At 41.6% G+C, this 26,951-nt stretch overlaps 1 protein-coding gene across 1 annotated transcript; it reads right to left on the reverse strand.

Moving 5' to 3' along the window:
- Positions 1–205: 205 nt before the first annotated feature.
- On the reverse strand, positions 206–18,421 carry LOC143404244 (putative vomeronasal receptor-like protein 4). The gene is made up of 2 exons (XM_076862495.1): positions 18,284–18,421; positions 206–1,099 (listed from the first exon to the last, which is right to left on the reverse strand). The coding sequence occupies exons 1-2, from the start codon at positions 18,419–18,421 to the stop codon at positions 206–208; spliced, it is 1,032 nt and encodes a 343-aa protein (XP_076718610.1).
- Between the last annotated feature and the right edge of the window lie 8,530 nt (positions 18,422–26,951).

Here is a 26,951-nt window from a genome sequence, read left to right on the forward strand (position 1 = left end):
ACCCAGATGCCTATACAGAAAAAAAATCCACAAAGTACTTGATAAGTATTTAATTTGTTTTAAGATACTATTTAATGTTTTAAATAGTATCTTAATACTATTTAAAACTACTTAATGTTTTTTTTTTTTTGTTTTGTTTTGTTTTGGTCAGAGGAGAAATGTTATGAATTAGAGAAAAAAAATTAAGGAATGTGTCAACTTTGCTTTAGATTAGTTTAGGCAGAAACTGACCTTTGTTTCTCCATTTAGTTTTTAGACTTTTAATTATTTGAGTGTCACCACTGATCAGCACCAAAGGACTGATTGTGCCATAACCATTGGCTAAGAGCATTTGAAGACCAAGCAGGATGGGGTCACTGGTACACACTGCACCTGTGAAGAAGGAGATGATGCAGTCCGCACAGTACAGGATCTCAAAGCAGCTGATGAGCAACAGGATGGTGTTAGTGGCCCTTTGTTCTGGGGAACTTCTTGGAGAAAAATGAGGGCTATGGAGATACTTGGATCTTTGTTTATATCTATGCAAGAAAAGTATCATATATGTACTGGAAAGAACCATAAGACCCAGAAATAGGAGATCTCTGAATGCCATGAAAGCAAGAAAGAAGGTCCTGCTCCTGTAGCTCATGAGCAGAAAGGAACAGTGCTCAGTGAGAAACAGAAGGCCAGGTTGGGTCTTATTGGGAGTCGCCACAGTGCAGAGGAGCAGGTTGCTGGAGAGGGACATGGTGAGGACCCATAAGAAGACAAATAGCCCCACAATGGGATTTGTGGATTTCAGTTTGAAGTGGGCCAACCAGGAGCCACTGGGGCTGATGGTGATGGCCTGAAGCACACTCAGGACACAGGTGGTGCAGATGGAGCGTCCCCTCATGACCCTGTTTAGGAAGGCAAGCACTTTGCATTTGAAGTCACCTGGAATGTCCTGTGTTTCCCAAATGTCTGCAGATACCAAAAGGCCCATGGTGAGGAGCATGAGGATGTGTGTTAGAGCCAGGTGGTTGACAGGGAGGTCGGTGAGCCTGGGCTTGATGCCCACAAAGACAGCAGCAGTGTGGAGACAAAGCAGAAAGGTGTTTGCTGAGATCCCAATGCCAGCCTGAGGATAGAAGGCATTTCTTATGACAACATAACTGAAATGTTGGTCCATCTTTATCAGTATCCTGGGAAGAAAAACAGGAGCATTTGACAGCAACACCTTTTTATTGCCATGCTTCCAGTCCATCTGCCACCTTTACAATGTCTAGAATCATGATTAACAACACATATCTTTGTAAAGAGGACAGGGTCTTATTCTTCACCTTAATTTCAAGTTAAGGGCTGGTTTGTGGTTCCAAGGTAGAGAACTGGCCTACCACGAATGGAGACCTGGCTTTATCCCAAACTCTAAAACAGGAAAAAGTAAATAAAATATAAATTAAAAATAAATTTTGGATGGCCGCGAAGGGAGTGCAGTAACTCCGAGTACTGCGTCACTGTGAGGGAAAATGATGAGTTAGAACGGCTAAAAGCTATCTGGTTAGGAATTTCCAGCAAAATTGGGGTGCTCCAAAACCTAGTGGAAGGATTTTCATCGCACGAGGATCAGCTTCAGGGGCTCAAAAGCGAGCGATTTGTCCGTACGGAGCGCTTATTGTTCGGCAGATCGCCCTGCGGCTGGAGTCTGCGGAGTGCACTGGGAAACGACGGGCTGGTGGCGCAGAGATACAGCGATGCTGATTCTGCGGGCTCCTGCCAGCTAGGCATTTGCTGAGCTCGGAGCTGAATTCTGGGTTGGAGACGGGGAAGGAAACGGTCCAGTTCGGTTCTCCACACCGGTCAGACCACGGAGGAAGCCAGCGGCCACCATCTTGGAGAGCTGACGTCACCATCCTTGTTTTTGACTGATTGCAGCTCTTTCAGCTATAGAACAGGTAATTTCAGGCTGACAATTGTCTGAGTCTCGCAGACAAATTGCTCAGACTTAGTGCTAAATAACACGCGGAAACTGCTTCTTGGAGCCTGCTCCTATCAGAACACGCACCGAGCCCGGAGTGGCGGAGCTCCGGCTACCGGAGCTGCTCTGGCCCAGGGCTATAGAACCCGCGGAAACTGCTTCTTGGAGCCTGCTCCTGTCGGAGCATGCACCAAGTCCGGAGAGGCTGAATTCTGGCTCCCGGAACTGCTCTGGCCCAGGGATAAAGAACCCGCGGAAACTGTCTCTCGGTCCGGGTCCTGCTGAATACTGTGAAGGCCAGAGGGGCGGAGCAGAGCCGCCGCCAGAGCCCGGAACAGGCCCAGCAACCTGCCGGCGTGGTGTCGCGTCGCCCCGGCTAGAGCAGGGGCCGAACAGAGCCGCCGCCAGAGCCCGGAACAGGCACAGCGACCCGCCGGCGTGGTGTCGCGTCGCTCCGGCTAGAGCAGGGGCCGAACAGAGCCGCCGCCAGAGCCCGGAACAGGCACAGCGACCCGCCGGCGTGGTGTCGCGTCGCTCCGGCTAGAGCAGGGGCCGAACAGAGCCGCCGCCAGAGCCCGGAACAGGCACAGCGACCCGCCGGCGTGGTGTCGCGTCGCTCCGGCTAGAGCAGGGGCCGAACAGAGCCGCCGCCAGAGCCCGGAACAGGCACAGCGACCCGCCGGCGTGGTGTCGCGTCGCTCCGGCTAGAGCGGGGGCCGAACAGAGCCGCCGCCAGAGCCCGGAACAGGCACAGCGACCCGTCGGCGTGGTGTCGCGTCGCTCCGGCTAGAGCGGGGGCCGAACAGAGCCGCCGCCAGAGCCCGGAACAGGCACAGCGACCCGCCGGCGTGGTGTCGCGTCGCTCCGGCTAGAGCAGGGGCCGAACAGAGCCGCCGCCGGGGCCCGGAGCAGGCCCAGCGACCCGCCGGCGTGGTGTCGCGTCGCTCCGGCTGGAGCGGGGGCCGATCAGAGCCGCCGCCTGCGCCCGGAACAGGCCCAGCGACCCGCCGGCGTGGTGTCGCGTCGCTCCGGCTGGAGCGGGGGCCGAACAGAGCCGCCGCCAGAGCCCAGAACAGGCCCAGCGACCCGCCGGCGTGGTGTCGCGTCGCTCCGGCTAGAGCGGGGGCCGAACAGAGCCGCTGCCAGAGCCCGGAATAGGCCCAGCGACCCGCCGGCGTGGTTGTCAAGAATCCCCAACTGGAGTAGGGGGAAAGCAGATCCTCCACCCGCGTCCGCAAGGTAGGCAGGCCTGTGACAGTCTGGCAGAACAGCCCCAGCGGCCTGCCGGCGTGGTAGACACGTCACACCACTTGGGGGAGGGGCAGAGCAGAGCCGCTCCCCGAGCCTGGATCAGGCCCAGCGGCCCGCCAGCGTGGCAGTCACATCACTCCATTTGGAGTAGGGGCAGAGCAGAGCCGCAGCCCGCGCCCAGAACAGGCACAGCGACCTGCCGGGGAGGTAGTCACGACAACCCAATTGGAGAAGGGGCAGAGCAGAGCCGCCGCCCACGCCTGCAAGATAGTCAGATCCGCGACTAACTGGTGGAACAGGCCCAGGGGTTCACGGACGTGGTGACGTGGTAGACACGTCACACCAATAGGAGGAAGGGCAGAGCAGAGCCGCTGCCCGCGCCTCCAAGGTAGGCAGACCTGCGACCGACCGGCAGAACAGTCCCAGCGGCCCACCAGCGTGGTAGACAGATCACCCCAATTGGAGGAGGAGCAGAGCTGCCGCCCGCCCCTGCAAGGGAGACTTTTCAACTATACAAGAGCAATATAAATATATAGGGGGAAAAATTTCAAAAACACAATAGTTTCACTAAGCAGAAAGAAACACGAGCAATATGAAAAGACAAGGAAAGAAAGGACCACAAGCAATGCAGGTCAACTCAACTTTAGAAGAGGTTATAGCTGCAGCAGATGGAATGTCAGATAAAGAATTCAGGATATACATGCTGCAAATGATCTGGAGTCTCAAGGAAGACATTAGACAGCAAAATCAGACAATGAAAGATCATTTCGACCACTTCGACAATGTATTACATAAACAAATCCAAGAAGCAAAAGATCAACTATACAGGGAGATAGAGGTAATAAAAAACAAACAAACAGAAATCCTAGAAATGCAGGAAGCAATAAACCAACTTAAAAACTCAATTGAGAATACTACCAGCAGAGTAGAACACTTAGAAGATAGAACATCAGACAATGAAGACAAAGTATTTCAACTTGAAAAGAACATAGATAGCTCAGCAAAACTGTTAAGAAACCATGAGCAGAACATCCAAGAAATATGGGATAATATAAAGAGACCAAACTTAAGAGTCATTGGGATACAGGAAGGTATAGAGGTCCAAACCAAAGGAATGAACCACCTATTCAATGAAATAATACGAGAAAACTTCCCAGACTTGAAGAATGAGACAGAATCCCAAATCCTAGAAGCATACAGGACACCGAATGTGCAAAATCATAAGAGATCCACACCTAGACACATTATAATGAAGATGCCCAACATACAGAATAAGGAGAGAATTTTAAAAGCTACAAGAGAAAGGAAGCAGATTACATTTAGGGGTAAACCAATCAGGATAACAGCTGATCTTTCAACACAGACTCTGAAAGCTAGAAGATCCTGGAATCACATATTTCAAAAACTGAAAGAAAATGGGTTCCAACCAAGAATCATGTATCCAGCGAAATTAAGCTTCAGGATGGAAGATGAAATTAAAACCTTCCACGATAAACAAAAGTTAAAAGAATTTGCAGCTAGAAAACCATGTCTTCAAAACATCCTCGGCAAAACATTACAGGAAGAGGAAATGGAAAATAACAATGAATACCAACAGTGGGAGGTAGGACAGTAAAGAGGGGGAAAATAATCAAAAAAGGAAAACAAACCATGTTTAGTAACATAAATAAACAATTATGGCTGGAAGAACAACCCATATCTCAATAATAACCCTAAATGTTAATGGCTTAAACTCACCAATCAAGAGACACAGACTAGTAGAATGGATCACAAAACAAGACCCAACAATATGCTGCCTACAGGAGACGCATTTGATAGGAAAAGACATACATAGACTGAAGGTGAAAGGTTGGGAAAAATCATATCACTCATATGGACTTAGAAAACAAGCAGGAGTGTCCATACTCATATCAAATAAAATAGATTTCAAGCCAAAGTTAATCAAAAGGGATAAAGAGGGACACTACATACTGCTCAAGGGAACCATACACCAACAAGACATAACTATCATAAATATATATGCCCCAAACAATGGTGCAGCTATGTTCATCAAACAAACTCTTCTTAAGTTTAAGAGTCTAATAGACCAACATACAATAATCATGGGAGACTTCAACACACCTCTCTCACCACAAGACAGATCTTCCAAACAAAAGTTGAATAAGGAAACTATAGAACTCAATTACACAATTAATAACCTAGACTTAATTGATATATATAGAATATACCACCCAACATCAAGCAGTTACACTTTTTTCTCAGCAGCACATGGATCCTTCTCAAAAATAGATCATATATTATGTCACAGGGCAACTCTTAGACAATATAAAGGAGTGGAGATAATACCATGCATCTTATCTGATCATAATGGAATGAAACTGAAAATCAACGATAAAAGAAGGAAGGAAAAAACATGCATCACTTGGAGAATGAACAATTGGTTACTAAATGATCAATGGGTTATAGAAGACATCAAGGAGGAAATTAAAAAATTCTTAGAGATAAATGAAAGCACAGACACAACATATCGGAATCTATGGGACACATTAAAAGCAGTTCTAAGAGGAAAATTCATTGCTTGGAGTTCATTCCTTAAAAAAAGAAAAAACCAACAAATAAATGATCTCATACTCCATCTCAAAATCCTAGAAAAAGAAGAGCAAAACAACAGCAAAAGAAGTAGAAGGCAAGAAATTATTAAAATCAGAGCTGAAATTAATGAAATTGAAACAAAAGAAACAATTGAAAAGATTGACTAAACTAAAAGTTGGTTCTTTGAAAAAATAAATAAAATCGACAGACCCTTAGCCATGCTAACGAAGAGAAGAAGAGAGAGAAATCAAATTACTAGCATACGGGATGAAAAAGGCAATATCACAACAGACACTTCAGAAATACAGAAGATAATCAGAAACTATTTTGAATCCTTATACTCCAATAAAATAGAAGATAGTGAAGGCATCGATAAATTTCTTAAGTCATATGATCTGCCCAGATTAAGGCAGGAGGATATAGACAACCTAAACAGACCAATATCAATTGAGGAAATAGAAGAAACCATCAAAAGACTACCAACTAAGAAAAGCCCAGGACCGGATGGGTATACAGCAGAGTTTTACAAAACCTTTAAAGAGGAACTAACACCAATACTTTTCAAGCTATTTCAGGAAATAGAAAAAGAGGGAGAACTTCCAAATTCTTTCTAAGAGGCCAACATCACCCTGATTCCTAAACCAGACAAAGACACTTCAAAGAAAGAAAACTACAGACCAATATCTCTAATGAACCTAGATGCAAAAATCCTCAATAAAATTTTGGCAAATCGGATTCAAAAACATATCAAAAAAATTGTGCACCATGATCAAGTAGGATTCATCCCTGGGATGCAAGGCTGGTTCAATATACGGAAATCAATTAATGTTATTCACCACATCAATAGACTTAAAAATAAGAACCATATGATCATCTCGATAGATGCAGAAAAAGCATTCGACAAAGTACAGCATCCCTTTATGTTCAAAACGCTAGAAAAACTAGGGATAACAGGAACTTACCTCAACATTGTAAAAGCAATCTATGCTAAACCGCAGGCTAGCATCATTCTGAATGGAGAAAAATTGAAGGCATTCCCTCTAAAATCTGGAACAAGACAGGGATGCCCTCTCTCACCACTTCTGTTCAACATAGTTATCGAATCACTGGCCAGAGCAATTAGACGAAAGAAATTAAAGGCATAAAAATAGGAAAAGAAGAACTTAAATTATCACTATTTGCAGATGACATGATTCTATACCTAGCAGACCCAAAAGGGTCTACAAAGAAACTATTAGAGCTAATAAATGAATTCAGTAAAGTGGCAGGATATAAAATCAACACACATAAATCAAAGGCATTCCTGTATATCAGCGACAAATCCTCTGAAATGGAAATGAGGACAACCACTCCATTCACAATATCCCCCCAAAAAATAAAATACTTAGGAATCAACCTAACAAAAGAGGTGAAAGACTTATACAATGAAAACTACAGAACCCTAAAGAGAGAAATAGAAGAGGATCTTAGAAGATGGAAAAATATACCCTGTTCATGGATAGGCAGAACTAACATCATCAAAATGACAATATTACCAAAAGTTCTCTATAGGTTTAATGCAATACCAATCAAAATCCCAATGGCATTTCTTATAGAAATAGAGAAAGTAATCATGAAATTCATATGGAAAAATAAAAGACCCAGAATAGCAAAAACAATGCTAAGCAGGAAGGGTGAATCAGGCGGTATAGCGATACCAGACTTCAAACTATACTACAGAGCAATAGTAACAAAAACAGCATGGTACTGGTACCAAAACAGGCGGGTGGACCAATGGTACAGAATAGAGGACACAGAAACCAACCCACAAAACTACAACTATCTTATATTTGATAAAGGGGCTAAAAGCATGCAATGGAGGAAGGATAGCATCTTCAACAAATGGTGCTGGGAAAATTGGAAATCCATATGCAACAAAATGAAACTGAATCCCTTTCTCTCGCCATGCACTAAAGTTAACTCAAAATGGATCAAGGAGCTTGATATCAAATCAGAGACACGGCGTCTGATAGAAGAAAAAGTCGGCTACGATCTACATACTGTGGGGTCGGGCTCCAAATTCCTCAATAGGACACCCATAGCACAACAGTTAATAACTAGAATCAACAAATGGGACTTACTCAAACTAAAAAGTTTTTTCTCAGAAAAAGAAACAACAAGAGAGGTAAATAGGGAGCCTACATCCTGGGAACAAATCTTTACTCCTCACACTTCAGATAGAGCCCTAATATCCAGAGTATACAAAGAACTCAAAAAATTAGACAACAAGATAACAAATAACCCAATCAACAAATGGGCCAAAGACATGAACAGACACTTCTCAGAGGAGGACATACAATCAATCAACAAGTACATGAAAAAATGCTCACCATCCCTAGCAGTCAGAGAAATGCAAATCAAAACCACCCTAAGATACCATCTCACTCCAGTAAGATTGGCAGTCATTAGGAAGTCAAACAACAACAAGTGCTGGCGAGGATGTGGGGAAAAGGGTACACTTGTTCATTGTTGGTGGGACTGCAAATTGGTGCAGCCAATCTGGAAAGCAGTATGGAGATTTCTTGGAAAGTTGGGAATGGAACCACCATTTGACCCAGCTATTCCCCTTCTCGGTCTATTCCCTAAAGACCTAAATAGAGCATGCTACAGGGACACTGCTACATCGATGTTCATAGCAGCACAATTCACAATAGCAAGACTGTGGAACCAACCTAGATGCCCTTCAATAGACGAATGGATAAAAAAAATGTGGCATTTATACACAATGGAATATTACTCTGCATTAAGAAATGACAAAATCATAGAATTTGGAGGGAAATGGATGGCATTAGAGCAGATTATGCTGAGTGAAGCCAGCCAATCCCTAAAAAACAAATGCCAAATGTCTTCTTTGATATAAGGAGAGTAACTAAGAACAGAGTAGGGACGAAGAGCATGAGAAGAAGATTAACATTAAACAGGGACGAGAGGTGGGAGGGAAAGGGAGGGAGAAGGGAAATTGCATGGAAATGGAAGGAGACCCTCAGGGTTATACAAAATTACATACAAGAGGTAACGAGGGGAAAGGGAAAAATAATACAAGGGGGAGATATGAACTGCAGTAGAGTGGGTAGAGAGAGAAGAGGGGAGGGGAGGGGAGGGGAGGGGGGTAGTAACGGATCGGAAAGGCAGCAGAATACAACAGACCATAGTATGGCAATATATAAATCAATGGAAGTGTAACTGATGTGATTCTGCAATTTGTAAACGGAGTAAAAATGGGAGTTCATAACCCACTTGAATCAAAGTGTGAAATATGATATATCAAGAACTATGTAATGTTTTGAACAACCAACAATAAAAAAATATATAAAAATAAATAAATAAATAAATAAATTTTATCTCAAGCATTTGTAATTCTTCTGAGTAATGATTTTGTACACTCCTACTTATTTCATGGAAGTGCTCAGATCTTACTCTTGTTATTGAGCCTGTAAACCTTAGGTTTTCCTTAACAGCATAAATTATGTGATTTAGTGGTCAGACTTTCTATCTTCCCTGCAGATTTCTTAAAGATGAACATGCTATTGTATTTGGCTTTGATCTGAAGTATCTAAAATATTGCTGCTTATATAAAAAATATGTTCCACAATCTGTTGATGTAAAGTTAAGATAAGCAGAAATAGGAGTCTTGGCCTGGGGTGTAGCTCTGTGGTATAGTGATGCCTAGCCACTGGGGTCAGTCATGGCCCCCAAACAAAAATAAATAAATAAAAGTATTGTGTCCATCTACAACTAAATTATATATATATATATATATATATATATATATATATATATATATATATATATATATATATATATATCTCCAGGAAAATAATATCAATATGCCCATTCCCATGGTTTCTTTATTCAAGTATAGAATTGTAAAGAGCTTAGTTATTTTTTTTTTCTCCTCAGACTTGGCCTTCATTTAATTCAGGTCCCACAATTTACTGTGAGGATACTGTCATCATACCTAATGATTTGTGCCTCAGTGTATGTCATCCGTTAATGTGGGTCAGGTTAGTACTTTCCTTCTGGTATTGCTGGAGTGAGTAATTAAATATGTGTTTGATATATACAAAGCACAATAAAATCATCCATTATTGTTTTGTCATTTGTCTCTAATCTTGTTGTGGGAGAGTATGTGCAATATGTTAAAGATTTCTTAGTATAGGTAAAAAAATGCCCATGTATGATTGGCTTCCTTTGGCAAAAATTTGATTCTTAAGTCCTATAATATTGGACATTATTTTCTTTTCATTTTAAAATTTCTACATGCAATAAACATAGATGTTTCCACATTCCAATTGTCTTCCAGGGGAACATGTAGAGAGATGGTAGGGTCTCCTTCTTAATTTTTGTCTCTGCTTAGAAATGCCACAGTATATGCTTTCATTTTTGTTAGGTGTTTTGTATCAGTGATGAAAATGAAAAGATCACAAGGAACACTATGAAATACAGATTATGCTCAGATCCTCTTTTGAAAATTCACACTCTAACAAAACATAAAATCTTGACAACATCAACAAATTTCTAGGGACACATGACCTACCCAAATAGAATCAGGAGGACACAGAAATTTAAAAGAGATCAAACTGAAGCAACCAAAAGCCTACCAAGAATAAAAGACCAGGACGATGGATTCTTGGTGGAGTCTACCAGACCTTGAGAAATAAATACCACCAGTCCTCCTCAAATCATCCCATAAATAGAAAAGGAGGTAACCTTTTCAAACTCACTCTAAAAATCTAAAATCACCCTGATAGCAAAAGCAGAAAAAGACACACAAAGGAAAAAAATCTGATTAATATTTCTAATAAACATACATGAAAAAATTATTTATAAATTACTGGAAAATCACCCTCAAAAACATATTAAAACATAGTGCACCAGGTTCATATGGGGTTCTTCCCAGGGATGCGAGGTTGGTTCAATATACAGAAATCAATAAACATAATTCAGCATGTTAATTCACTTACAGACAAGAACCACATTATTATATCAATAGATTAAAAAACACCACACACACACACACACACACACACACACACACACACTTGACTAATTACAGCATCCATTCCTATTCAAAACACTAGAAAAACTAGGGACAGTAGGAACATACATGAACTTTATAAAAGCTACATGGTAAACCCAAGATCAACATCAATAAAATGAAAAATTAAAAGCATGCCCTCTAAAGGTAGAAACAAGAGAACGATGTCCCCTTTCACCACTTCTATTAATCATAGTCCTGAAAACTCTAGCCAGAGCAGTTACACAAAAGAAATATTAAGAGATATAAATAGGAAAATAAAAACACAAACTATCACCATTTACAGATGACATGTTGCTATAATCAGGAGATCCAAAAATTCCACCAGAAAACTTATTGAACACATATCCTGCACAGTGGCAGAATATGAAATTAACACCCACAAATTAATTGTGTTCTTATACATCAGGAATGAATCAACTGAAAGAGAAATTAGGAAAACTTTTTCAGTCACAATAGCCTCAAATAAAATAAAATATTTGTGAATCAATTGAACAAAAGAGGAGAATATCCTCCACCATGAAATCTACATCACACTAAAGAGATAAATTGAAAAAGACCTTAGAAGATGGCAATGTCTCCCATGTTGTTGGATAGGCATAATTAACATGGTCAAAATGGTCATATGACCAAAACATCACACATATTCAGTGTAATTCCCATTAAGATTCTAATGTTGTTCTTATAGAAGCAGAAAAAGCAGTTATGAAACCACTTGGAATAATAAGAGACCCAGAATAGACAAAGCAATCCTCAGCAAGAAAAGTAAAACAGGAGGCATCACCATACCAGACCTTAACTTATACTACAGAGCTATAGTAACAGAACAGCTTGATATTGGCACCAAAACAGGCTTGAAGACAAATGGTACAGAATAGAAGATAAAGAGAAGAAAACCACACGAATGCAGTGTTCTCATAGGAGACAAAGGCACCATAAACATACATTGAAGAAAAGATACTCTTTTCAAAAAAAAAAGGTGCTGGAAAAACTGGAAATCAATGTGTAATAAACTAAAATTAGACTCCTATCTCCCATGCTGTTCAAAATTTAATTCAAATTGGATCAAGGATCTAAGCATTAGACCGGAGAAATTACACCTATTACATGAAAATGTAGACTCAAATCTCTGACTTCCTCAAAAATATTTTTAAACAAAAGAATTATAACCCTCTCTCAAATTAAATACAAAATGGTGTTGTGTATGTGAATAAGTGGTTGTGTGTCCCTGAGTTTAATCCACACTAACCCCTACCCCTCCCACCAAAAAAAAAAAAAAAAAAAAGAGAGAGTAAATTCATGGAATGGTATCAAATTAGAAAGTTTCTTTACAGAAAAGAAAACAAGCAAGATGTGAAGAGAGAGCCTAGAGAATTGGAGAAAATATTTTCAACCTGCACCTCAGAGAGAGAGCAGTAATCATCAGGACATATAAAGAAATAAAAATATAAAAAAACCTGACAACCCAATTAATAAATAGGCAAAGAAGTGAGCAGACACCTCACATAAGAAGAAATATGAATTGTCAACAAATATATGAAGATTTGAAACATTTTAAGTTCTATAAATTTATGTAAAGATACAAATTGTTGGACTTTGAATTATTATTCCTCATGAGTCCTTATACTTTAAAATCGCTCATGTAAGATAATACATATAATATTATAAATTTTTATAATAAAACAAAATAAAATCCTATATAGTACATGAAAATTACTCCCTGCCTTAAACTTAAAGAGGTCCTGTAGCACATTAGGAAAAGTACCTGTGTCCTGGTTATGGTGTGGCAAGAGTTAGATGTAACATTGCATTCCTCCAGTTCCTACCTAGGAGCTTCCCCTTCCTTCTCTTCCACTTAGATTTTGAGCTGTGGCTTCCAAGATGAGGTTATATGGAGCACATAGCTTAAGCTCATCTCTCAATAGACTACTAATCTTGTTGCATCTGAAGTCTGACAGCATCTGTCTTGCAGAATTAGAGAAGGCATCCTCAAAGGAAAAGAAAACTACTACTTCCATTCTCAGACAATGGTAAACAAGCCCCATCTGGATGAAAACTTTTTGCATGTGTAGCTCTCATTTTCCAAAGCAAGTGACCTTGGGTTTTGATGGGTACCAATCATAGAAAACATATCTTAGCTCACTAAAATGGATACAAATGGGGAACAGCCTGGCAAAAAAGAACAAATTATGAAAACTAGATTGTCAGATATGAAGAAATATAAATCAGGAAGATGGATTTCTCAGGTCTGTATGCTGGAAAAAAAACCCTTATAGCCATGACATTCAGATATCAATAAATTTGCCTCTCAAATTTGATTTCTACATACTTTGAGCTAGTAAATCCAGTGAGTTAGGAGACTGAGTCAGGAAGATCACAAGTTTAGAACCAGCCACAGCAACTTAGCAAGACCCTAAGCAACTGAAAGAGACATTTTCTCAAAATGAAATTATAATAATAATTAAATTTTTAAAAAAGGCTTGGAAATGTGCCTCTGTGGTTAAGCACCCCTGGGTTTAATCCCTGGTACCAAAACAAATAAATCCCTTTGTTGAGAGAAGGAAATATATACCTATCACCTGAACCATGCTTGGATATGGACTGGATCAATTCTCAGGTTTAAATACACAGTCCTCACGGAACTTTTCTGGTCCTGCCTAAGCTGGAAGGTGTAAATTTGAGCTTAGCCATGAGCAGGTTGATGTGAGAAATTTGGATTAGGACTTGCTCCTTCCCAGTTTCAGAAATTACAAAAGAGAATGATTTTCCTGTTACATTGGGCAAGCCAAATATCTACTTCTGTGCTCACTGAGAACTTTGTCTCCTGACAATATGAGCTTTGTCTGTTTATCCTACAATGTGCACCCTTTTCCACTTTGCATGATTTCATTGCTGAATTCCCTCCAAAGCTTGACAGGTAAAGTGTTCTCATTTAATGGGTAACAAGAGAGAAGTGAGATGGACTATGAAAAACCCATTTTAAAACACTATCTCCTTATATCAAATCTTTGATATAAGGAGAGCAACTAAGAACAGAGAAGGGAGGAAGAGCATGAGAAGAAGATCACCATTAAACAGGGAGAGGGGGGAGGGAAAGAGAGAGAGAAAGGAAATTGCATGGTAAAGGAAGGAGACCATCATTGTTATACAAAGTTACATATAAGAGGAAGTGACGGGAAAGGGGGAAAAAAACAAGAGAGAGAAATGAATTACAGCAGATGGGGTAGAGAAAGAAGATGGGAGGGGAGGGGAGGGGAGGGGAGGGGAGGGGGGATAGTAGAGGATAAGAAGGGCAGCAGAATACAACATACACTAGTATGGCAGTATGTAAAAAGTGGATGTGTAACCAATGTGAATCTGCAATATGTATACGGGGTAAAAATGGGAGTTCATAAACTGCTGGAATCAAATGTATGAAATATGATATGTCAAGAGCTTTGTAATGTTTTGAACAACTAATAATAAAAAAATTTAAAAAAAATCCAAAAAAACCCCGACTATTTCCTGAAGCACAGGTGGAGTAAAATACCACTAGATCAATTTTTGCTTTAATATGAAGGAGTCACTTCTTAGGAAACAGAGAGACAGATTCTTGGTGTAGGCATTTGAGGGTGTGTGAGCTTCCTTGGGCATTCAAGGTACTCATTTCCTGTCTAAGGTCTTTTTTCCACTGGTCTTCATAAAGAAGGTGAGTATTATAAGAGTTGATTTGGTTGACTTGATGGTAAGAAAAGACCATGAAGACCTCAAAGGAAACATGGCAAACAGAAGAAAGGGCTTTAGTGCTGTGATATTAATTCTCAGTACAGAGGCATCTGTATCACTCATGAGGACTGATGATCTCTCAAGGTAAAAGGATAGAAAATGAGAAAGAAAGGAAAGGAATTCATGCCTGACCTAAGAGTGTCTCCTACTATTTACATCCTTCTTCACTGTGGTGCATTTGATAGAATCACCAAACCAATATGATGTTCCCAAGGTGGGTACAGCATTGTGAAGGGCTGTACAGCTGGAGATGCATTGAGAAAAGCAGTCTTGAATATACACGATTATGCACACCTCCCATCCTGGGACACTGCCTACTTCCTTTCTTCCTTCTTCCTATTGTTTATTTAGATTCAAGTCTTCAGTTGGCACAGCCCCACTTTATACATGGGAACAAGGCTTGCTCAAAGTCACTTTCCACGTGGTCAATCAGGGCAGGAATTGAGATTTGGACCAGCGTCTGCCTGTTGTGGAGACAGTGCTCAGGAGAGTCATTGGGGCCTTGAGATTTGGGACTTGAGTGTTGACATCAAGAGTAAAGAGAATCCCCCTCTGTGAACCTTCTGGGAAGGGTGAAGTATTCTGGACAGGACTCAGGGCTCAGGCTGCCCAAGGGCTCAGATTAGGGACTGTACAGGTTTCCTGTACAGTCTTCCTTCCCAAAAGACCTGAGAAAGGAACTGGTGACACAGGTTCCTGGTTCTATTGGCCTAGATTGTTCCTGAACCTAAGGACTCTGAATAAGAGAGTCAATAATAAGGAAATCGAATGAATCTCTTTTCTCTCTACTAGAAAAAAAAATAATACAGAAATTTCTTCCTTTCACTTGAAAAGAAAACAGCTCTGAACTGTGTAGTCTGGGTTTCTATGGTTATCCAAGCATGCCATCAAGCCCCAGACCCTCCCTATTTTGCATTCCTATTTTGTCTTCTCAAGACAACTAATAGGGTAAGGGGAAGAAAGAAAAAACTAAGAGCTAGAGGCCCAGTGGCTTCCACTGACATCTCATTGGCCAGCACATAATCATAGCTACTCTCGTCTGCAAAGGATATTGGAGAATGTAGTTTGTTTGGGGGGCTTTTTGTTTATTGGTTTTGTCCTATTTTTTGTTCCAGGGACTGAACCCAGGAGTGCTTAACAACTGAGCAACATCTCCAGATCTTTTAATTTATTAGAGACAGGGACTCACTATGTTGCTCTGGGCCTAAGTTGCTGCTGCTGGCCTCTAACATGGGGTCTTCCTGCTTCAGCCTCAGCAGCAGCTGGGATTTCAGGGATGTGCCATTGCACCTGGCTACTTTGTGTTTTATTTATTTAGGTGCTGAGGATGGAATCTGGAGCCACACACATGTGAAGCCCATGCTCTATCACTGAACTGCACCTCCAGCCTAACACTGTCATTTTGAAATGCTGACAACACAATTTTTTTTTAAATGTGGGGCTGCAAGTCATCAGTAGCTAACAAACCTCACTCTTGATCACTGGAAGTTGGTTCCCCAAAAGGCCTGACCACACACCCATGAGAGCCAAAGAAAGATCCTGAATGACTCCCAGGGATAGTCTAGGCCCCATGGAACAAAAGAGGGTTGTCTGGAACTGAGCCCAAGTAACCAGCTATGATGGAATGGCTGTATAGCAGAGCCCATGCAAGGTCTCAAGGGCTGGCAGTGTGGCACGCTAGTAAGGATGGACCCTGGATCTGAATGACCCATGATGGGCTGTTGAAGGGATGGGCAGAGACAGTCAAGTTGAGCTATTGTTCTTTCATGTGTGTTGTGGTGGGGGGATGCAGGTACCAGGTGAGGAGGGGCAAAAGGTGGGAGCATTTGGGAGCAGAGGGATAGCCCAGGGGCCTGTGGCTGGGATACAAGTGTTGGCCATACTAAATACTCTGAGCATGTGAGTACTGAGGTATTATTGGTACATGTGGGTCTTCAAAGGTCCATGAACACCTCCTATGAGACTCAGTGCACATCCCAGACTGGTGAGAGGCACTGCATCCCAAGATGTTGGCACCCCCAGCTTGGAATCCTCCACCTTCTGGCCTCAAGGAGATGCTTGTCTGTTCCATCAGTACTGCCATGTGACTCATGTCCAGCCTACCCATGTGCATGCCATCAGTCACCAAACCCCAGCTCCACTAGGTTTCAGCATCCATGGAAATTGACTGGCTTCCCTACCAAGAAGGAGAAATTCACTCATAATTAGATCCAGGGATTTATATTGTGCCAACTGGAAGTCTCTTTTTATATATCTGCCTTTCTCCATGTAGATGTCACTCTTATGTACTGTCTATTTTTGCTCCCTTCATAGTGACAAGGTGGCCTGCATCCTGACTGGGGCTACAAGTCACCAGAGGCTGACAAACCTCAATCTTGGTCACTGGCAGTTGGTTCCCTGAAGGGTCTGACCACACACCCATGAGAGCCAAGAAATATCCTGAATGACTCCCAAAAGGCTGTGTGACCTTAGACTCCTCACTTGATTGGCTTCTCTGGGCCTCTGCCAACTGGGAAACAGGGTGAGTCTTCCCAATTTCCAGTGTGTGTTGAAGGTGATGGTTTGGTGGGGAAGGTGTTTCAGGCAGGGATGCAGCATGAGCAAAGGAAAGATCTAGAATACTGGGAAACTCCTTCATTGTGGATCTGGCAAGGGCTGGTGATGGGCAGCCATGGCTGGGGCAGGTCCATTGCTCAGCCTGTTATTATGAACTGCAGAGGACTTGGCGGGCCCTTCCCAAAATCAGCAGCCTCAGTGTCTACACCCAAGATGTTGTCACCCCCAGCTTGGCCTCCCCACCTTCTGGCCACAATAAGATGCTTGTCTGTTCCATCAGTACTGCCATGTGACTCGGACCACCATCACTTGTTACAAACAGCCCACCTGCTAGCTGTCCGTTAGAACAGATCTACCACTGGGTCCTCTGGGCAGCACAGTCCCTGGGGTTACCCAGGGCCAGAAGAAAGTGAGGTCCCCTTCAGGGAAGGTGGCTTGAAAGCAGCTTAGTGTAGGACCCCAAGGGTGGGGTGGTGCATTTCCCCCACTCCAGTGAATACCAAGACCCTAAGGTGTGTAAGACTCAGTGCCGCATCTGATTAAGAAGCAGATTCTTGCTGACAAGATGGCTGCGAAGGAAGTGCAGCACCCCCGTGTACTGCGTCACTGAGCAGGAAAAAGACAAGGTAGAATGGCTAAAAGCTAGCTTGTTAGGAATTTCCAGCAAAATTGGGGTGCTCCGAAACCTAGAGGAAGGATTTCCATTGCATAAGGACCAGCTACTGGAGCTCAAACGCGAGAGATTTGTCCGCACTGAGGGTCACGCTGCGTATGCAGCAAATCGCCCCGCGGCCAGAGTCTGCAGCGCTCGCTGGGAAACGATGATAAGATAACAATGCAAAGATACAGCGCTAGGGATTCTGCAGGCTCCCGCCAGCTGTGCAAATACTGTACTCAGAGCTGAATTCTGGGCTTGAGACGGGGAAGGAAGCCATCCAATTCGGTTCTCCACATCGGTCAGACCACAGAGGAAGCCAGTGGCCACCATCTTGGAGAGCTGACGTCATCATCTCTGTTTTTTGACTGAACACAGCTCTTTCAGCTATAGATCAGCGGGGAAAACTTAAGGGCCCCTCCCAGCTCTTCTGTGAGCGCAATAGCCAGACCAAGGGTGGCGCGGGAGCCGGCGGCGCCGCCACAACGGCACGGGAGCCGGCTGGAGCCGGCGGCAGCGGCACGGGAGCCGGCCGGAGCCAGCGGCAGCTGCGGCGGCGCTGGTGCGGGAGCCGGAGGGAGCTGCGCATTGCAGAACTCCCAGCTACTGCTCCCACCAGTGCTGACAACTGAGGTCTCTTGCACCAGATACGGGGGCGTGGCTACCAGAAGGTAAGCAAATTTGCTGGGGGTTCTCAGCCCCAAGCTCTACAAACTTAGGGCCTGAGGGAGGCAAACAAAGAGAGTGTGCCCAGGCACTAATGAAACAGCTGCTCCACGCATGTGCAAGGTAGGCGGAACTGTGACCACCGACAAAACAGGCCCAGTGGACCGCCAGACACATCGCTCCAGTTGGGGGAGGGGCAGAGCCAACGGGCACCTGCAAGGTAGGTGGACCCACTACCCACCAGCAGAACAGTCACAGCAATCCACAGAGCGGCAGAGCCACCCCCGGGCCTGCAAGGTAGGCGCACTTGCCACCCACCGGCAGGTCAGGCCCAACAAACTGCGGAGGGTCACAGCTGCCCCACGAGCCTGCTAGGTAGGCAGAACCCTGACCACCGACAGAACAGGCCCAGAGGCCGGCCAGACACATCGCCCCGCCCCGATTGGGGGAGGAGCAGAGCCGCCAGGCGCCTGCAAGGTAGGCAGACCTGCAACTCACCAGCATATCAGGCCCAGCAACCCGCGGAACGGCAGAGCCACCCCCGGGCCTGCAAGGTAGGCGCACTTGTCACCCACCGGCAGGTCAGGCCCAGCAACTCTCGGAGGGACACAGCTGCTCCACGTGCGTGCAAGGTAGGCGGAACCGTGACCACTGACAAAATAGGCCCAGTGGACCGCCAGATACATCGCCCCAGTTGGGGGAGGGGCAGAGCCACCACCAGCGCCTTTTAGGTAGACAGACCTGCAACCGACAGACAGAACAGGCCTAGCGGCCAGTGGAGGGGCAAAGCCGCTGCTCACGCCTGCAAGGTAGGCGGACCTGTGACCACCGAAAGAACAGGCCCATCGAAAGTACAGGCACAGCGGCCTCCCGGCATGGTAGGCACATTGCCTCAATTGGAGGAGGGGCAGAACCACCGCAAAAGCCTGCGAGGGAGACTTTGCAGCTATACAACAGCAATATAAATATATAGGGGAAAAATCAATAACACAACAGTTTCACCAAGCAGAAAGAAACGCGATCAGTATGAAAAGACAAGGAAAGAAAGGACCACAAGCAATGCAGGTCAACTCAACTTTAGAAGAGGTAATATCTGCAGCAGATGGAATGTCAGATAAAGAATTCAGGATATACATGCTTCAGATGATCTGGAGTCTCAAGGAAGACATTAGACAGCAAAATCAGACAATGAAAGACCACTTCAACAACTTCAACAATGAATTACATAAACAAATCCAAGAAGCAAAAGATCAATTATACAGGGAGATAGAGGTTATAAAAAACAAACAAACAGAAATCCTGGAAATGCAGGAAACAATAAACCAACTTAAAAACTCAATTGAGAATACTACCAGCAGAGTAGAACACTTAGAAGATAGAACATTAGACAATGAAGACAAAGTATTTCAACTGGAGAAGAATATAGACAGCTCAGCAAAGCTGTTAAGAAACCATGAGCAGAACATTCAAGAAATATGGGATAACATAAAGAAACCAAACTTAAGAGTCATTGGGATACAGGAAGGTATTGAGGTCCAAACCAAAGGAATGAGCAATCTATTCAATGAAATAATACGAGAAAACTTCCCAGACTTGAAGAATGAGACAGAATCCCAAATCCTAGAAGCCTACAGGATGCCGAATGTGCAAAATCATAAGAGATCCACACCTAGACACATTATAATGAAGATGCCCAACATACAGAATAAGGAGAGAATTTTAAAAGCTACAAGAGAAAGGAAGCAGATTACATTTAGGGGTAAACCAATCAGGATAACAGCTGATCTTTCAACACAGACTCTGAAAGCTAGAAGATCCTGGAATAACATATTTCAAACACTGAAAGAAAATGGGTTCCAACCAAGAATTGTGTATCCCACGAAATTAAGCTTCAGGATGGAAGATGAAATTAAAACCTTCCATGATAAACAAAAGTTAAAAGAATTTGCAGCTAGGAAACCATGTCTTCAAAACATCCTCGGCAAAATATTACAGGAAGAGGAAATGGAAAATATCAATGAAAACCAACAGCGGGAGGTAGTACAGTAAAGGGGGGGGAATAATCAAAGAGGAAAACAAACCATGTTTAGTAACATAAATAAACAAATATGGCTGGAAGAACAACCCATATCTCAACAATAACCCTAAATGTTAATGTCTTAAACTCACCAATTAAGAGACACAGGCTAGTAGAATGGATCACAAAACAAGACCCAACAATATGCTGCCTTCAGGAGACGCATTTGATAGGAAAAGACATACATAGACTGAAGGTGAAAGGTTGGGAAAAATCATATCACTCATATGGACTTCAGAAACAAGCAGGAGTGTCCATACTCATATCAAATAAAATAGATTTCAAGCCAAAGTTAATCAAAAGGGATGAAGAGGGACACTACATACTTCTCAAGGGAACCATACACCAACAAGACACAACAATCATAAATATATATGCCCCAAACAATGGTGCAGCTATGTTCATCAAACAAACTCTTCTCAAGTTCAAGAGTCTAATAGACCACCATACAATAATCATGGGAGACTTCAACACACCTCTCTCACCACTGGACAGATCTTCCAAACAAAAGTTGAATAAGGAAACTATAGAGCTTAATAACACAATTAATAACCTAGACTTAATTGACATATATAGAATATACCACCCAACATCAAGCAGTTACACTTTTTTTCTCAGCAGCACATGGATCCTTCTCAAAAATAGATCATATATTATGTCACAGGGCAACTCTTAGACAATATAAAGGAGTAGAGATAATACCATGCATCTTATCTGATCATAATGGAATGAAATTGAAAATTAACAATAAAAGAAGTAAGGAAAAATCATGCATCACTTGGAGAATGAACAATAGGTTACTGAATGATCAATGGGTTATAGAAGACATCAAGGAGGAAATTAAAAAATTCTTAGAGATAAATGAAAACACAGACACAACATATCGGAATCTATGGGACACATTGAAAGCAGTTCTACGAGGAAAATTTATTGCTTGGAGTTCATTCCTTAAAAAAAGAAAAAACCAACAAATAAATGATCTAATACTTCAACTCAAAATCCTAGAAAAAGAAGAGCAAAACAACAGCAAAAGAAGTAGAAGACAAGAAATAATTAAAATCAGAGCTGAAATTAATGAAATCGAAACGAAAGAAACAATTGAAAAAATTGACAAAACTAAAAGTTGGTTCTCTGAAAAAATAAATAAAATCGACAGACCTTAGCCACGCTAACGAAGAGAAGAAGAGAGAGAACTCAAATTACCAGCATACGGGATGAAAAAGGCAATATCACAACAGACACTTCAGAAATACAGAAGATTATCAGAAATTATTTTGAATCCTTATACTCCAATAAAATAGAAGATAGTGAAGGCATCGATAAATTTCTTAAGTCATATGATTTGCCCAGATTGAGTCAGGAGGATATTGACAACCTAAACAGACCAATATCAATTGAGGAAATAGAAGATACCATCAAAAGACTACCAACTAAGAAAAGCCCAGGACCGGATGGGTATACAGCAGAGTTTTACAAAACCTTTAAAGAGGAACTAATACCAATACTTTTCAAGCTATTTCAGGAAATAGAAAAAGAGGGAGAACTTCCAAATTCATTCGATGAGGCCAACATCACCCTGATTCCTAAACCAGACAAAGACACTTCAAAGAAAGAAAACTACAGACCAATATCTCTAATGAACCTAGATGCAAAAATCCTCAATAAACTTCTGGCGAACCGGATACAAAAACATATCAAAAAAATTGTGCACCATGATCAGGTAGGATTTATCCCTGGGATGCAAGCCTGGTTCAATATACGGAAATCAATAAATGTTATTCACCACATCAATAGGCTTAAAAATAAGAACCATATGATCATCTCGATAGATGCGGAAAAAGCATTCGACAAAGTACAGCATCCCTTTATGTTCAAAACTCTAGAAAAAATAGGGATAACAGGAACATACCTCAATATTGTAAAAGCAATCTATGCTAAGCCTCAGGCTAGTATCATTCTGAATGGAGAAAAACTGAAGGCATTCCCTCTAAAATCTGGAAGAAGACAGGGATGCCCTCTCTCACCACTTCTGTTCAACATAGTTCTCGAATCACTGGCCAGAGCAATTAGACAGACGAAAGAAATTAAAGGCATAAAAATAGGAAAAGAAGAACTCAAATTATCACTATTTGCAGATGACATGATTCTATACCTAGCAGACCCAAAATGGTCTACAAAGAAACTATTAGAGCTAATAAATAAATTCAGCAAAGTGGCAGGCTATAAAATCAACACGCATAAATCAAAGGCATTCCTGTATATCAGCGACAAATCCTCTGAAATGGAAATGAGGACAACCACCCCATTCACAATATCCTCAAAAAAAATAAAATATTTGGGAATCAACCTAACAAAAGAGGTGAAAGACTTATACAATGAAAACTACAGAACCCTAAAGAGAGAAATAGAAGAAGATCTTAGAAGATGGAAAAATATACCCTGTTCATGGATAGGTAGAAGTAACATCATCAAAATGGCAATATTACCAAAAGTTCTCTATAGGTTTAATGCAATGCCAATCAAAATCCCAATGGCATTTCTTGTAGAAATAGAGAAAGCAATCATGAAATTCATATGGAAAAATAAAAGACCCAGAATAGCAAAAACAATGCTAAGCAGGAAGTGTGAATCAGGCGGTATAGCTATACCAGACTTCAAACTATACTACAGAGCAATAGTAACAAAAACAGCATGGTACTGGTACCAAAACAGGCAGGTGGACCGATGGTACAGAATAGAGGACACATAAACCAATCCACAAAACTACAACTATCTTATATTCGATAAAGCGGCTAAAAGCATGAAATGGAAGAAGGATAGCATCTTCAACAAATGGTGTTGGGAAAACTGGAAATCCATATGCAACAAAATGAAACTGAATCCCTTTCTCTCGCCATGCACAAAAGTTAACTCAAAGTGGATCAAGAAACTTGATATCAAATCAGAGACATGGCGTCTGATAGAAGAAAAAGTTGGCTATGATCTACATACTGTGGGGTCGGGCTCCAAATTCCTCAATAGGACACCCATAGCACAACAGTTAATAACTAGAATCAACAAATGGGACTTACTCAAACTAAAAAGTTTTTTCTCAGCAAAAGAAACAATAAGAGAGGTAAATAGGGAGCCTACGTCCTGGGAACAAATCTTTACTCCTCACACTTCAGACAGAGCCCTAATATCCAGAATATACAAAGAACTAAAAAAATTAGACAATGAGATAACGAATAACCCAATCAACAAATGGGCCAAGGACCTGAACAGAAATTTCTCAGAGGAGGACATACAATCAATCAACAAGTATATGAAAAAATGCTCACCATCTTTAGCAGTCAGAGAAATGCAAATCAAAACCACCCTAAGATACCATCTCATTCCAGTAAGATTGGCAGCCATTAGGAAGTCAAACAGCAACAAGTGCTGGCGAGGATGTATGGAAAAGGGTACTCTTGTACATTGCTGGTGGGACTGCAAATTGGTGCAGCCAATTTGGAAAGCAGTATGGAGATTTCTTGGAAAGCTCGGAATGGAGCCACCATTTGATCCAGCTATTCCCCTACTCGGTCTATTCCCTAAAGACCTAAAAAGAGCACACTATAGGGACACTGCTACATCCATGTTCATAGCAGCACAATTCACAATAGCAAGACTGTGGAACCAACCTAGATGCCCTTCAATAGACGAATGGATAAAAAAAAATGTGGCATTTATACACAATGGAGTATTACTCTGCATTAAAAAATGACAAAATCATAGAATTTGGAGGGAAATGGATGGCATTAGAGCAGATTATGCTAAGTGAAGCTAGCCAATCCCTTAAAAACAAATGCCAAATGTCTTCTTTGATATAAGGAGAGTAACTGAGAACAGAGTAGGGATGAAGAGCATGAGAAGAAGATTAACATTAAACAGGGATGAGAGGTGGGAGGGAATGGGAGAGAGAAGGGAAATGCATGTAAATGGAAGGAGACCCTCAGGGGTATACAAAATTACATACAAGAGGAAGTGAGGGAAAAGGAGGAAAAATATAAGGGGGAGAAATGAATTACAGTAGAGGGGGTAGAGAGAGAAGAGGGGAGGGGAGGGGGAGGGGGGATAGTAGAGGATAGGAAAGGCAGCAGAATACAACAGACACCAGAATGGCAATATGTAAATCAATGGTTCTGTAACTGATGTGATTCTGCAATCTGTATATGGGGTAAAAATGGGAGTTCATATCCCACTTGAATCAAAGTGTGAAATATGATATATCAAGAACTATGTAATGTTTTGAACAACCTACAATAAAAATTAATTTAAAAAAAAAAAGAAGCAGATTCTTTCATCCCCTACCACAACTACGTGCAGCAGATCTGCCTGTGGCCGGCCTCACCCACCTGCCACCCAGAAACTCTTTCCCACTTGTGCAGGGAGGATGCCTTAGGCTAGGTTTCAGGTACCCTCTTCATGCACCATATCCTTGCACCCAGGTTCCTATCAGAGTCTCAAACAACATTCCAATGGACCCAAGTGCCCTTGTGAGCTCTGTACCCAGCTTCCTGACTTCTCTGATGTTCCCTAAACCTTGTGTGTGGTGCCCTTTTTACTTCTTCCCAAGGTCATGTGCACTCTCTATCCTTTGTGTACCTATGTGTCAATGAACACCACCTAAGACAGAGAGGCTTTAGAGTTTTGAATCCAAAAAATTGCACAACCAGTCTGGCATGGTGTAACAAGCATATAACATGTCAGACATAACATTCTCAGACAGAAGGATTACAAATTCAACGTCAACCTTAGCTACTTAGCAAGCACCTAAGCAACTTAAAGAAACCCTGTAACAAAAAAATAAAAATGGGGGCTGAAATTGTGGCTCTGCAGTAGAGTGCTTGCCTAAGCATGTGTGAGGTCCTGGGTTCTATCCTCAGCACCACATAAAAATAAATAAATAAAATAAAATGTATTGTGTCCAACTAAAATAAATATTTAAAAAATAAATAAAATAAAATAAAAAATAAAATGGGTTGAGTTTTGTGTGTGGAGAGAGATAGGGGTTTAATTTCATTTTGTTGCTTATGGATTTCCAGTTTCCCCAGCACCATTTGTTGAAGAGGCTGTCTTTTCTCCAATGTATGTTTTTGGCACTTTTGTCTAATATAAGATCATTGGAATTTTGTGGGTTTGTCTCTGTGTCCTCTATTCTGTACCATTGGACTACTGGTCTATTTTGGTGCCAATAACATGCTGGTTTTGTTACTGTTTTGTTACTGTTGCTCTGTAGTATAGTCTGGTATAGTGATGCCACCTGCTTCACTCTTCTTGTTGAGGATTGCTTTAGCTATTCTGGGTCTCTAATTTTTCCCGATGATTTTCATGACAGCTTTTTCTATTCCTGAGTAACATCTTTGGGATTTTGATTGAAATTGCATTCAATCTGTATAGTGCTTTTGGTAGTATAGTCATTTTGATAATATTAATTCTGCCTATCCAAGAGCAAGGTAGATCTTTCCATCTTATAAGGTCATCTTTGATTTCTTTATTTAGGGTTCTGTAGTTTTCATTGTATAGGTCTTTCAACTCTTTTGTTAAGTTTATTTGCAAGTATTTTTTTGAACCTATTGTAAATGCATTAGTTTTTCTTGTTTTTCTTTCAGAGGATTTGTCAGTGGTATACAGAAATGCTTCTTATTTATGGGGATTAATTTTATATCCTGCTACTTTGCTGAATTTATTTACTAGTTCTAGAAGGGTTTTGTTGGTGAAACTTTTTGGGTCTTCTAGATAATAGAATCATATCATAAGCAATTAGTGCTAATTTGAGTTCTTCTTTTCCTATATATAACTTTTTAATTTCTTTCATCAGTCTAATTGCTCTGGCCAGTGATTCAAGAACGATGTTGAATAAAAGTGTTGAAATAGGTCATTCCTGTCTTGTTCAAGTTTTTAGAGAGAATACCTTCAAGTTTTCTCCATTTAGAATTATGTTGGCCTAAGGTTTAGCATAGATAGCTTTTACAGTGTTGAGACATGTTTCTATCATCCCTAATTTTTCTAGAGTTTTGAACATAAAGGGGTGCTTTCTTTTCTCAATTGCTTTTTTTTGCATCTATTTTGATGATCATATGATTCCTATCTTTGAGTCTATTGATGTAATGAATTGCATTTATTGATTTCTATATGTTGAATCAACCTTGCATCCCTGAAATGAATCCCCCTTGATCATGGTGAACGATCTTTTTGACGTGTTTTTGTATTCAATTTGCCAGAATTTTATTGAGAATTTTTGCATCTATTTTCATTAGAGTTATTAGTCTGAAGTTTTCTTTCTTTGATGTGTCTTTTTCTGGTTTGGGGATCAGGGTGATATTGGCCTCATAGAATGAGTTTGGAAGTGCTG

The sequence above is a fragment of the Callospermophilus lateralis genome, chromosome 7 (genome assembly GCF_048772815.1).
Source record: "Callospermophilus lateralis isolate mCalLat2 chromosome 7, mCalLat2.hap1, whole genome shotgun sequence".
NCBI lineage: Eukaryota > Metazoa > Chordata > Mammalia > Rodentia > Sciuridae > Callospermophilus > Callospermophilus lateralis.